The sequence below is a fragment of the Poecilia formosa genome, unplaced genomic scaffold (assembly GCF_000485575.1).
Source record: "Poecilia formosa unplaced genomic scaffold, Poecilia_formosa-5.1.2 Scaffold153, whole genome shotgun sequence".
Classification (NCBI taxonomy): Eukaryota; Metazoa; Chordata; class Actinopteri; order Cyprinodontiformes; family Poeciliidae; genus Poecilia; species Poecilia formosa.
In genome coordinates, this window is record NW_006800092.1 from 264,920 (window position 1) to 277,971 (window position 13,052).

At 39.6% G+C, this 13,052-nt stretch overlaps 2 protein-coding genes across 2 annotated transcripts in view; one reads left to right on the plus strand and one right to left on the minus strand.

Moving 5' to 3' along the window:
• LOC103146145 (sodium/potassium/calcium exchanger 5) overlaps window positions 1–4,907 on the plus strand; it is an 8,142-nt gene extending 3,235 nt beyond the window's left edge. Inside the window, exons 3-9 of the mRNA XM_007563922.2 lie at window positions 285–368; window positions 561–664; window positions 812–912; window positions 2,740–3,020; window positions 3,112–3,318; window positions 4,097–4,198; window positions 4,275–4,907. Of these exons, the coding sequence (XP_007563984.1) occupies window positions 285–368; window positions 561–664; window positions 812–912; window positions 2,740–3,020; window positions 3,112–3,318; window positions 4,097–4,198; window positions 4,275–4,597 (1,202 nt within the window). The 3' untranslated portion in view covers window positions 4,598–4,907. The remainder of the gene's footprint in view (window positions 1–284; window positions 369–560; window positions 665–811; window positions 913–2,739; window positions 3,021–3,111; window positions 3,319–4,096; window positions 4,199–4,274) is intronic.
• Window positions 4,908–5,177: 270 nt separating this feature from the next.
• On the minus strand, window positions 5,178–12,686 carry LOC103146146 (myelin expression factor 2). Its single transcript, XM_007563923.2, has 17 exons — window positions 12,467–12,686; window positions 11,241–11,443; window positions 10,420–10,472; window positions 9,524–9,531; window positions 9,331–9,424; window positions 8,268–8,459; window positions 8,030–8,183; window positions 7,891–7,940; window positions 7,739–7,799; window positions 7,428–7,529; window positions 7,242–7,280; window positions 7,066–7,161; window positions 6,877–6,948; window positions 6,683–6,727; window positions 6,022–6,200; window positions 5,693–5,744; window positions 5,178–5,544 (listed from the first exon to the last, which is right to left on the minus strand). The coding sequence occupies exons 1-17, from the start codon at window positions 12,574–12,576 to the stop codon at window positions 5,381–5,383; spliced, it is 1,674 nt and encodes a 557-aa protein (XP_007563985.1). The 5' UTR covers window positions 12,577–12,686; the 3' UTR covers window positions 5,178–5,380.
• Between the last annotated feature and the right edge of the window lie 366 nt (window positions 12,687–13,052).

Here is a 13,052-nt window from a genome sequence, read left to right on the forward strand (position 1 = left end):
AAATACTCTGAAGTATTTAAAATACTTCAGAGTATTTAAAATCTGCTACACAAAAATCATCAAGCTTAAAAGTGGTCTTATTTCTCAAATATATGTGACACGAAAGCAATCTCTGTGGCGCCCTGCTTAATTTCAGTGTTTTGTGCCGGCATTGCAGATAAATATTCAATATTCCTACTTAACTAAATGCATTATAGTAGAAATCTACACCTTAACTTTCTTGCTAGATATTTTTTTTCAGACCAATAGCTTAATATTTTTTTTATTTCTCGGGTCTCTCTCAGGTCTGGGACTTTCTCAGGATGTGGCAGGAGCCACGTTCATGGCAGCAGGGAGTTCTGCACCTGAACTGGTCACAGCTTTTCTTGGTAATCATGCATAGGGACAACATTATTTGTATGCACACTAGACTCTATGTAGTTTGGATATATGTCCCCTGACCTGGTCTGGTGTGACCTGGTAACCTTGCATGCTCTTTGTCTTTTTCATTATTTTTTAGAAGTACTTCCTCATTGCTCCTGGATCCAACATCAAACTTTGTTGTGTGCTTCTTTTATTAGGGGTGTTTGTGACCAAGGGAGACATTGGAATCAGCACCATTGTGGGATCTGCCGTGTACAATCTACTCGGAATCTGTGCAGCCTGTGGACTTTTGGCCTCTATGGTACATTTTAACAACAAACCCAAAAGATCCCGGTAGAGATTACCCCCTTATCACCTCCTTGTGTATGAGTTTTTACTAGGTCAGAGATAGTCTGGCTATGTTGCTTTGTATAAAATATAAGCCATTTATTTTTGATTCCCTTATCAGGCAGGACGACTCACCTGCTGGCCCCTGTTCAGAGACTGCCTGGCATACGGAATCAGTGTTGCCGCTGTTATTGGGATCATTTCCGATAACAAAGTGTTCTGGTGAGTTTTTGTTTTTGATTTATATGCAGTGACTCAGCACCTGACGGCTACATGATCTTCAGGTCTTGCACAACATACAATGGTTGGTTATAAAGGACAAATACAGATGTTTATTGCAAACCCGTGACCCAGAGAATGTGAAAATAGATCACAAAACAAATGAACAGTCTTCTTACTACCCTTCTTGTATTACTTTGATTGTTAGCCAGCTTACAGAATGTCAGTCCAAAAATAAAGCAATCAACATGACAATATAACTACAAACGTGTAGTAAAAGATCAAAAGTTATGTATCATTCTGTATATAATCTAGCAATAACTGCAGATAAAATATAAAACAATAACTTTTGGACACGAAACATGCATAGTTAGATGCTGCCATAGTTTTCTTGACTTTCGGCATAAGTTTGCCTCCGATCTGGGAAACGTTGTCACACCAAAGTTGTTTTGGTGAAATGTGCTATTATCTGTTTCTCTCTACTTTATGGATTCAAAAACTAAAAGAACATTTTCCTGTATGTAGATGATATATGTGTCACTGCAGACCCTCAGTAGTGCTGATAAATAGTTCATACCTGCACCCTTCACTTTGTTTTATATGTGCGGCAGCCATACTGGATATGGAACAGGGGGCAAGAGTGGCAACCTCTCTCTTTACCAACCTGTCCAGATTGGTTTGGATAGCTTTTCATTTCATATTATTTGAAAAAGGGTTTTGTATTTATCATATTCAAATTAGTTTGATGATTTGAAACACTTAGGAGTGCCAAAACAGTATGAACTTTAGAAACATATGAGAGGTAAAAATCGTGTTTTTTTTATGGCACTGCATGTCCTTTCTTTGAAATAAACCATGAGTTATTGGGCTCAAAGGTCCTGGAAACAATATAAAGGTGGACCTTGCTTTTCCTGTTGTGATTTGGAGTTGCACCGGTTCAATCTGGTTTATGCAAATCCCAGTGCCCCAAAATTAAATTCTTACCTGAAAATATTCATAAACTAGCTTTTTAAATCAGTAGATTGTTTTCTTCTTTAGTGACATGTAGTTTACGGATGGCAGGACCAGGGTGCATTGGGCTCAAGTTGTGAATAACTACAGCAGCACAAGACAGATGAATGTTTGGGTTTTTCTGAGGAGAGCCTCCCACAGAGATCGATTCAAATGTCAATTCAATTCAATTTATATAGCACCAATTCTCAACATCATCCCAAGGAACGTGTAGCTAAATGAAAAGCCAATGCAGTCCAAACACATGCAGACACATTCAAGGCAAAGTAAAGTACATTCCAATTGAACCTACTCATTAATCAAGTTTATTTATTATTCAGTTTATCATTCAAACTGGTTTAAAAAGCATTTTGTTGGGTGTGCTGTGGTGGCGCAGGGGTTAAGCACAGTCCACATATGGAGGCCTTAGTACTTGATGTGGCTGTCGCAGGTTTGATTCCTGGCCTGGTGACCTTTGTCACATGTCTTCCCCCTTCTCTCATGACCCACCTTCCTGTCAACTAACTATCAAATAAAGGCCACTAGAGCCAATAAAACCTTTAAAAAAAAAGAGTGTTTTGTCCAAGAAAACCCAGCAGATTGCATCGAGTCATTGACTTGCAGTATTCACTTTTCCTAGATGAGCATGTAGGGACAGTGGATAGTCACTGGCTTTGAGGCAGTCCCTCACACTGGCCATTCATGTTGCGAAACGTGAGGGGAAAGTTTCCCTTAAAAAATAAGAAACCCAACTAAAAGATGTGAGACTCTCCATGAAACGCATCATCAAGGGATTTTTCTTCAGCCGGTACTGAATGTTTGCGTCCATTCTGCTGACAGGTACGAGGCAGCCTGTCTACTGCTGGTCTACGGGGTCTACATCGTGGTTCTGTGCTTTGACCTCCGCATCAGCGAGTTTGTCCTGAGGAAGCTGAGCCCGTGCTGCACCTGTCTGGGTTCAGGTTCTGCTGAGAAGCGTGAGACGCAGCCCCTGATGGGCTGGAACGATACCAGCCTGCGAGTCCGTGGTCGCTCCAGAACAGACAGCGGCATCTTTCAAGACGACTCGGGGTACTCTCACCTGTCGCTCAGCCTACATGGTCTCAATGAGATTACTGAAGGTACAAAATACAAGGCCTTCTCAGCACGATGTCTTTGACTGCAGCTCTAATCCCGTGTCTCAGATCTTATTGTCAATCTTCATCCCAACAGAGCAAAGAAGTGTCTTTGCTGTACCGGAGAGTGACGTGAAAAGGATCTTGTGGGTTCTGTCTCTGCCTGTCATCATTCTGCTCTTCATCACCATCCCCGACTGCAGGAGACGCTTCTGGAAACAATGGTTCATGATAACCTTCTTCATGTCAGCAGTCTGGATCTCTGCTTTCACATACGTGCTGGTCTGGATGGTCACAGTTGTAGGTAAGTTGCCCATTTTAAGGTGACCTCAATACAATTTTGGAAGGTCCTCACTTCATTTCAGTGTTGTGTAAAGCATTTCTCAAAATGTAAAATTAGACTACACAAATTCACAACCCATTATCATTCTGTACTCCATAGTTGTGTGTTTTCAGTATAAGGAAGGCTTGAACCAGCAGGTTCTGTAGCAAACCATAGTGGATCACAAGTGTTTGAGACTTGTGAGAAAAACGTCTACTTTGCAGAGTCACATGTGGGTCTGCTGGTTAATTCCTGAGATGCCATTGTCCCAGAGAATGAGGGGTTACTACAGTGTAGCTCCAGTGGGGTGTGAGCCAAACCAGTCATAGAAGGATTACGACCCTGATTAAAGAAAGTCATGTGAGTGCTGAACGTACACACAATACCCGGCAAGTGTTTCATGAACAGATTCAGTCTTTATGTACAATAGGAATGTGAACTGCAAAGCTGAACCAAGACATTAGGACAGATGCCATTTGAGAGCCATAGGTCTCCTGAAGCATAATGAGATTAGTATCCCATCAGATAAGAACACACTTAAGACAAAAGAGCACGGACAATAATTATGTACGTTTTTTTAAAACGAATGAACTGCAAAACTGATTTCTTCAGATTATAGAGACAGCAAACTATGAAGACTGATTACATGGATGAATGTTCTTTTAGATATCATGCCCTGGAAGAGATTCAATAAGATTTATGGTAACTCCTTCAAAGCCTGCTTTTGTTGGTGGAGATGTAATCTGATTTCTTTTCACAGGTGAAACCCTTGACATACCCGACACAGTGATGGGACTCACTTTACTCGCTGCTGGAACCAGTATACCAGACACAGTTGCCAGTGTGATGGTGGCTAGAGAAGGTAATACTGTCCAAGAAAAACCCAGCCAATGGCAGCGGAACCAGAACAGCATCCAACCACATTTTCTGTTTTTCAGGGAAAGCCGACATGGCCATGTCCAACATCGTGGGCTCCAATGTTTTTGACATGCTGTGCCTGGGCTTGCCTTGGTTTATCAAGACTGCCTTTGTGGACACCAACACCCCAGTAGAGGTCAACAGCACTGGCCTGATCTTCATTTCAGCCACGCTACTTCTCTCCATCGTCTTCCTTTTTGTAGCGGTGCACATCAACGGATGGAGGCTGGACTGGAAGTTGGGAATTGTCAGTCTTATTTGCTACATCCTCTTCGCTACTCTGTCCATTTTATACGAGATGGGGATTATTGGGAATAATCCCATACGGCTGTGCAGTGACTGAGGCCTGACCTTTTTAGGACTGAAGACATTTTCTGAGGCCAACGGCCCCCAGCACCCACCAAAAATGTTAAGCTGTTGAGATCAACAAATGTCAAGGAGCAAAGGCACCAGTTACAAAACTACCACACAAGCGGATGCATGATTGGTTACCTCTTTAGATCTTTACTATGCAAGATTTTAACAAAAGTTCAAATAAACATGTCCAAAAATAAACTGAACATCCTAAGAAGTATCAGCTTCTTGTGTCGAGTCAGAAATGCAGCCTGATAAGGTTTTATCACCAGGGAGGACAAGCCATAAATAGTAAAAAATTTCCATTCATCCTGTTATAAACATCCTAAACTCTGACACAGTCATTCATGTTTATGACTAAAAGTAAAAATCATCAAGCAATGATTAAAACAATGGGAATTTATCCCCCCCAACTTCCTCAAATGTACAAAACTTTACATCTACTAGTGTCCTGATAAATGTCATTACTAATTTGAAACTGACACACAAGGGCGTTGAGAAATGACACTCAAAAGACAAAAATCTTAGGTCCAGCTTACAAGTTGAAGAAGTTTCCAAGCACACAGTTTAAAAATTAAAAAGTTTATTTATTCAAATAAACTGACAAATCATAACTCGGTTTATAAAACAAAGGTAAAACAGCTATGTCGTATACCAACAAAACAAATGAAATCAGGGAAACATGAAGTCATAGTGTTTTTAAAACAAAACAATGATTGGTACGGGCGTCTGAAAGTGTAAAGTGAGTTACGAGGGGGTTTCTACAAAATCTCTAAGCGTTGCGATCAATGCGGACGTCCACCTCCCGGCCGTTGATCTTGGTTCCGTTCATCATCCTGCAGGCCTTCTCTGCGGTCTCTGGAGAATCAAATTTCACCGTCCCGCAACCCTTTGACCTCCCATTTTCCATTTTGATTTCTGCAAACAGCACCTGACCTGCAGGAAACAAGAATCAGCAATGACCGAATGACGCAACTAGCATCAATTAAAAATGGTTTATGTTAAGGCTGAATAGAAGACTAGTTAGTTCTTCGGTTAATCGCATTGAAATGTCAAAGCATCAAACCATAAATTTAATTCATACCACAGTGACTGAACTTGTCTTTCAGCTTTTGCCACGTCAGGTCATAGGACAGCTGCAACACAGATTTATCAATCAGCATATAGCAAAGAACAGAAAGTAGAGATGCACCAATGCTTTCAAACAGAGATTAAGATTAGCTCATTTTCAATTGATCAGCTCGGGACAGGAAGGTCAAATACTGAAAAATCAGAAACCCTGATCAGTACACCTCAAACAAATAAGTGCAACGAACATTAATAAAGTGGTAAAAAATAAAAGAATCATTTGGCTGAAAGTTTCATTACTAATATTCACTAAATGAGACTTTAGCAGCTTTTGGCCACACTTACATTTCGCACAAATATCTGGCAGCCGCCTTTGGACCCCGAGCCCCTGTCCGACATGCCTCCACCCATGTGTCCGCCACCTCCGTAGCCTCCAAAGCCACGGTTCATGTCCATTCCCGACATGCCTACACGGTCGAAGCTGGGGCCCATTCTGTCCATGGACATGCTGCCCATTCCACCACCTGTTATACAGGAGCATGAATGCTTTACCAAGGAAATGGATTCCAGCAGTGCACCATCTTTATGATTTATATGACTGGAATTTTAACACTAAATATCATTGGGAAGTGACCAAAAAGCTTTTTATTCTATTTGAAATAACCAGACCCCACTGAAGCTAAAATGATACTTTAGTTTGAAACATAATAAAACATGAATAAAAATGCAGAGGGATGGAAATTGTCAAATTGGATTGTTTTGCAATTTGCAATGAAAACGTGGCCATGAAAGCCATACATTATTTGGGAACCACACTAAAGCTAAAAAGACTAGAGTTTAACATGTCATAATGCTTAAATGACTTTCATAAATATATTTATTTCAAGTTATACATGACCCAACAGGTTGTTTTGGATTCTACTGTACAGGATTGTGCTTTATATTAATATGAATTTAGATAGAGTTGTGAAACATTCAAAATAACTGGTTTGAGTTCTTACTATACCTAAACCACTTCCCATGTGTCCCATGCCTCCTCCAAAACTACCACCTAAAGGACAGAAGGTAGATTGGTCCATATTTAATTCATTTAACAGGTAATTTACAAAATAAGTTAGGTGTGATGAAAAATTCAAAGACGTCATGAGACAAATAAATTAATAAATGAATATGAAATCGACAGATGAATTTCACTCTTACCCATTCCTCCAAAGGAATCCGCAAATCCTCGGCTCATGGGCATGTCAAAGTCCCGATCCAGTCCGCCCATTCCTGATCGATACAGATCCCCACATGTTAAAACCTTCCCTCAGCCTGAAGTGGCTTGTATCTGTATGTGACTGAACTGACCCTAATCTGTGTGCATTTTGAGTGAAAATGCCCTCTTACCTCCCATTCTGCCAACTGGCGCCATGTCCCTGCCTCCAAAGCCCCCCATGCTGCCCATGCTGTCCATGCCGCCGTAGCCTCCACTCCCACTTATTCCTGTTAAAAAGAGCATTAAGTGGGATCAGTTTAGTCGTTAACAGGGACAACTAAACTAAACCCTATAAACAAAATCTTACCTCCAAGCCTGCTCATTCCTCCGTAACCTGAATCCATACCTGTGGCAGAAGAACGTCTCAGTGAGGCTACATCAAAGCGATGCACAAAAACCTACGCATTTATAAAAACCTTCTTTAAGGTAGTTTGTAAATAGGAAGAGCAGCATTGTCACAGTATGAAGCAACTAAAACATGTGTTTGACTGACCTCCAGGTCCCATGGAGCCCATTCCTCCTCCACCACTAAGGCGGTTTGCATTTATGGGCTGCCCTCCCGGCCCCAGACCCATGCCGATGCCACCCAGGCCCCCTGAAACATCAAAAAAAGAAAAAGAAAAAAAAATCCCATGAAAAAAGGTCGAAATTTAAAATCATCCACCCCTTTCAGGATGTTTTGCACTTCCAAGATCACAAAGAAAATGTCCTGCAATGGTGCTTTCCGTTTACCAACCTCTCTAATATTTTCAACAGCTACATTAGAATTTTGTGAAGTAAAAACAGAGCAAAAGACTCACTCACGTGGCAACTGTGGTGCTTTTTCTACTGGAAGGAAATCATCAGGGGGAAGAGACTTTTCATCCTACAAGTTCATATACAAAATGTTAAATTGTTTATGATCTCTGCCAGGGTTTAGAGGCAATAATTTCAAATAAGATTTAAATTCGACATACAATTTTAACGTGCATCTGCCTTTCAAAGAGCATCTGGCCGTTGAACATGGCTGAGACAATAGCTAAGGACAAAAGTAAAATGAGATATTTGAAGGTTGTGTTTCTTTTTTTAAAATAATATTTAGGTTTTAAAGGATACATATGGCCTGCACAGCTTCCAGAGGCTGATCAAAAGTAACCGTTCCCATTCCACGACTCTTCCCGTCTTTGTCCTCCTTTACGTCAGCTCGCTTCACCACACCTGCCATGCTGAACACCTCCTTCAACTTCTTCCAGCCCACTTTGAAGTCCAGCTGCAGAACACAAGCACAAATGTACCTTAAACTAAACCTTTGTTTTACTTGGAAGGGAGCAAAGGCCCGTGGTTCTGATCTTACATTAGCCACAAACACGGTGTTCCCCAGTCTGCCGGCCTGCAGCGCGTGGATGACCTCTGGCGGGATGTTGGGGTTGTTGGCAATCGAAGGAGGAATGTTCATCCCACCAGGCACCATGTCCTGCCCACGACCCCCATGCTGACCTCCTCCCATGCGCTGCAGAGCACGCCGGGCGTGTTCACCATCATAGTCCTTAAATACAAAACATGTTTCAAGACAAAAACAAACAAATGAAAGCATAATCTACAACTAAAGGCTTCAAGTTTAAACTTAATGTCACTTGGCAAAAACTAAAGAAATCAATTATAATTATAAATATGTTTCGTTATGTAAAGTAAGAGTGACAAAATAAAGCCGAAAAAAAAAATCATTCAAAATTTTACATGCAGCCTTTTATTACACTGGATGTAACTTGATAACCTCACTGTTGAAGGATGGAGATTGTCACTCAGGGAAAAGAAATTTGGAAACTGCAGCAATTTTCTATGAGGACATCGACAAAGTGGTGTGAAGAGCAATCCATCATGTGGAGATCAGTTTATACAACATCAACATGATCCATATTTCGCTGCAGATTCCACTGCAGCTACAAAAAGGCTAAACTGATGGAATCAGACTCTGTTTTTAAAAACACAAACAAAAGTTTTAGCCATAGCAACTCTGGTAGTTTATTTATATTTGTGTTTGAAACCTGGTCCTTAAAAGAAAAAAAAAGAGGAAAGACTTTAATAAGCTTCTGACATTAATAGAATCTTAGAATTATGCATAAAATATTAACTTATGCAGCTATCATTTCTAGATTTAAATATTCTACATGATTAAACATTTACAATCTTTAAATTTTTCCATATTTTGTTCTTGTGCACCACTATAGCTTTATGTATCGTTACACCCACATTGCAAACTTAACTTCAAACTTGAAATCTGTTATGGCCGGAGACAATTAAATCCGCTCACAATTATTTCCCCTTAAATTAAGACGCTACTAAAAGTAAACCATGAAAACATTTGGTTAAAACCCATCACAAATAAAATGTTTAGACAGAAAATAATTTACGCTCACCTCTTTGATGTTGAGCGGTCTTCCACTCAGGTCATGCTTATTCATAGCTGACACGGCTTTTTTAACATATTCTTCATCTTTGAACTCTACCACACTGTTATAAGCAGACAACAGGAAACATTTGTTTTTGTTTTTTTTTAAAGGGAAAATAAAAAATTAAAGGTAAGTTTGAAAATATAAAGCAGATTCTTACCCACAACCCTGATCAGAAAGCAGCAGGAGAATCCAGGTGGCACCCAAGGAGTAAACAAAATACATTTAATATCATGTTTAAAGTCAAATGGAACAAAATATATGTAGTGTACGCATCAACATGGTTTCAACAACATTCAGAGATGTACTGTCAAACTATGTAGATTGGTTTGAGCTGGAGGTTTGAGCTGGAGGTTTTTGGTTGTGTTTGTTGAAAACATTAAAAGCATCATTTTATAAATACTGAGCTCATCTGTGATAATATGCAGTAGAGTTTTAATAGTAAACAAGACATTTTGGTTCAAATTCATTTAAAAAGGCATTCATATGCACAGCATATTACTATCAATTAAAGCCTTTACTCTGCAACACAATTACATTAACGAAAAAATTATTATAGCAACTAAGGAAACTTACATTAGTATACAATTACTTTCTGAAATGCAGGTGAGCAAATTAATATAAAAACACTGAGAAAGAAAGAAAAGAAAATGTTCAAAACAGTTTCGCTCCACTGAAGAGAAAACTGTGCCATATTGTGAAAAATAAAGATTCTTTGACATGAGGCTCAACCAATCAGGTAAAAATCCCACAACCCACATTCCAGTTTGGAAAAATGGCCAAAAACAATCAAACTTTTAAACCAATTGAAATGACAACAACAAATGCAAAAATTGACTCGGCAGAGTTCTTTGCGCTACGTTTTCCAAAAGTCTACAGGACATCTCCCATTTAAGTGAAAAATCTATCTTTATCCGTCTATTAGGCTCTAAAGACAACATACAGTATCTCCAGTTCAGTAGAGCCAAAGGATCAGAACCTAAAAGAGCACATGATTAATGAGAGCCTGCTGAGGGCATTTAAAACCTCGTGCAGCAAGTTGGCCACATCACTTACCCTTGACTTTCCTTCAGCATCCTTAAAGAGCTCCACGTATGTAACCTCACCAACTACATGAGACATACAAAGGAAAAAATACCAAAAGAACAAAAGTAATTTAAGTCACCAAGTCTTCAAGTCGCCGCTGGCCTTGGCAATGCCGCTACGGATGGAGATGTCCCATTAATGATCAACAGTCAGCCCAGACCAACATCCCACCAGACAACACCATGCCTTTCTGGGCAGTGACTGAGACACCCAAAGGCCAAGGCCAGAGAGAAACACAGCTACAATCAACCTGGGAAATTCAAAACACTTCAACATGATCAGTTTAGCAACAGATTCCATTCATGGCAGTGAGAGTGTTTAATGCTGTCGTTTAAGCTCAAAAATGGCTTCTTGACTCCCCCCTAGGTTAAAAGTGAAAACATTACAATATTTTTGATTCACAATCAAGATTTGCCTTGCAGCACATACAAAAAAAAAACGTAGATAAACATTCAACAATCAATTCTAAGACTGGTTTGGAGATTCACTTTGGAGCTGACAATCCCCCAAAAAAAAACAAAACAAAAAAAAACACACGTGACAATGTAACCAAGTTCATCTCCTTTTTATCACATATCAGCCCAAACTGAATTTTACTAGAACACCAATAACCTAAAAATCACACTATTATATTTCTTCTTTTTTTTTTTTTGCTATAAGAACTACCAGAGAAACTACAAACTAAACGACTAGAAGGAGGACGGCCCATCTGGTAATCAGAAGGTCAAGAACTTCTAGTCAGATCAGATGACAGAAGGGAAGACACCATCCCCATCCCTTGGGGACATTACCTTTATCACGCATGAGATCTTTGATTGCCTGCCACTTCATGTCATAAGGTATGTTGCTGATGAACACGCGATTCCTATGAGCACTCTTCTTCTCCCCTCCGTGTTTCTCCTTGTAGGGATGATAGCGATTTCCTCTTTTGCTGGTGGACGATTTCTCTTTCCCATCATGCTTTTCCTTGCTTTGCTTGCTTTCTTCGCTGTCCCTAAGAAGCGACAAGAGCCAAACATTAAACAATAACCCATTGACAGACAACATACCGTAGTCATGCAATCACATCATGCAATAATACGAGTATAAGTAATTCCATTTTTTTTATTATCTTTCACTTTAATGTCAGTCCGTTTTAATAGCACTTTTGCTTAATACAGTATAGGTGAGACAATTACAACATACCTGATATATTTTTTATCACTGCTGTGCTGCCAATTCCAAACCAATGAATTTAGTCATCATTATAATGTCATATTAAGTCCCAATTCATATTAACAGTCAACTTTCCCACAGAGGTAGAAACATATTTGTTTTTTTTGCTTAATTACATATGCTGATATTATGTAAGCAATTCTACATTACCAAATATAGTACAATAGGAATTAGATTACGTCTAAATCTGTGAAAAATGTATATCTTAACGTTAATAATATAGAACAAATGTATTAATGTTTGAAAAAGACTTATTGAACTTTAATAGATCTGGCAAGATATACGTTTTCGGAGCGATTTGATTAAGGCTATGGGTTTTTGACAATCTAATATGTTAGCTCATCATCACTGGGAAGCTAATCTTCGCTACCTGAAGGCCACAGAAAACACACCTCCGAGTTAATGCAGCTCTGCAGCTGCGTGCTTTCTACCAACACATTTTTATCTATGGGCCTGATATAAGTTTATTATACAACAAGATTTGTTTCGAAGCATGGAATTTTAAGTGTTCGCTAACCCTTGTTAGCTCAAGCGAACTAATAATTAGCATAGCTTGCCCATTGCTATGCGTTTTAAATTAACACCACGTTCTTAAAATCTGTAAGGCAACTCTTCTGACTTAAGATGGTGTGTAAATATAATATCCACCATACAGTCGAAAGTATAGATTTTTGGGTTTTTTTTTTTTTACAGCAGAAGTTGGTTACTTTTAGGCTAACAATAGTTAGCACCCAAAGCCTCCATTTTAGCTCATATGGTTAGCAACTCCTGAAGGGAGGAGCACAGCACCATTGTTACTCACGTTTTCACGCCGTTGGGTGTTTCCTGGGATGTCTCATCCGTCTCGGAGAGGACCGATGCGGTAGTTTCTTCTTGCTTTGGCTCCTCATCAGTAGTTGCAATGTCTGCCATGCTGAGATTTTCCTAAAGCAATCTCACACACTTCACAAGATGCTCCTACGCAGTTGAAATGTGCAGGCTTTGTTCCTCTCCTTCGTGGTGCGTGTAACTGGAGGTTTGCAAACCAACTGAAAGGTGCATTACTGCCACCTGCAGGAGGGAAGTCAAATTCATTTACAAAAGTATTCCGAGGGAAATGTGATCAACGTAGCAACGTTAGTAAGGATTAAAAACTATTACAAATCAAACATACGGCATCTGTGTCGTTCCATTTAGACATTAGGGCAGAGGTAAGCTTCTTGAACATGTTTAATCTAAAAGACAGTGGGTATAAAACAACATAAAAAAAAGTGCAAGCAAGATCCTCCAGAGTCATCCAGAAGGCATCCTGATCAGATGTCCAAACCACCTCCATGTATCGATGTAAAGGCTGAGCCCTGATACCATACATTACATACTGGAAAAATGTCTCCATTAAGGCAACAGAG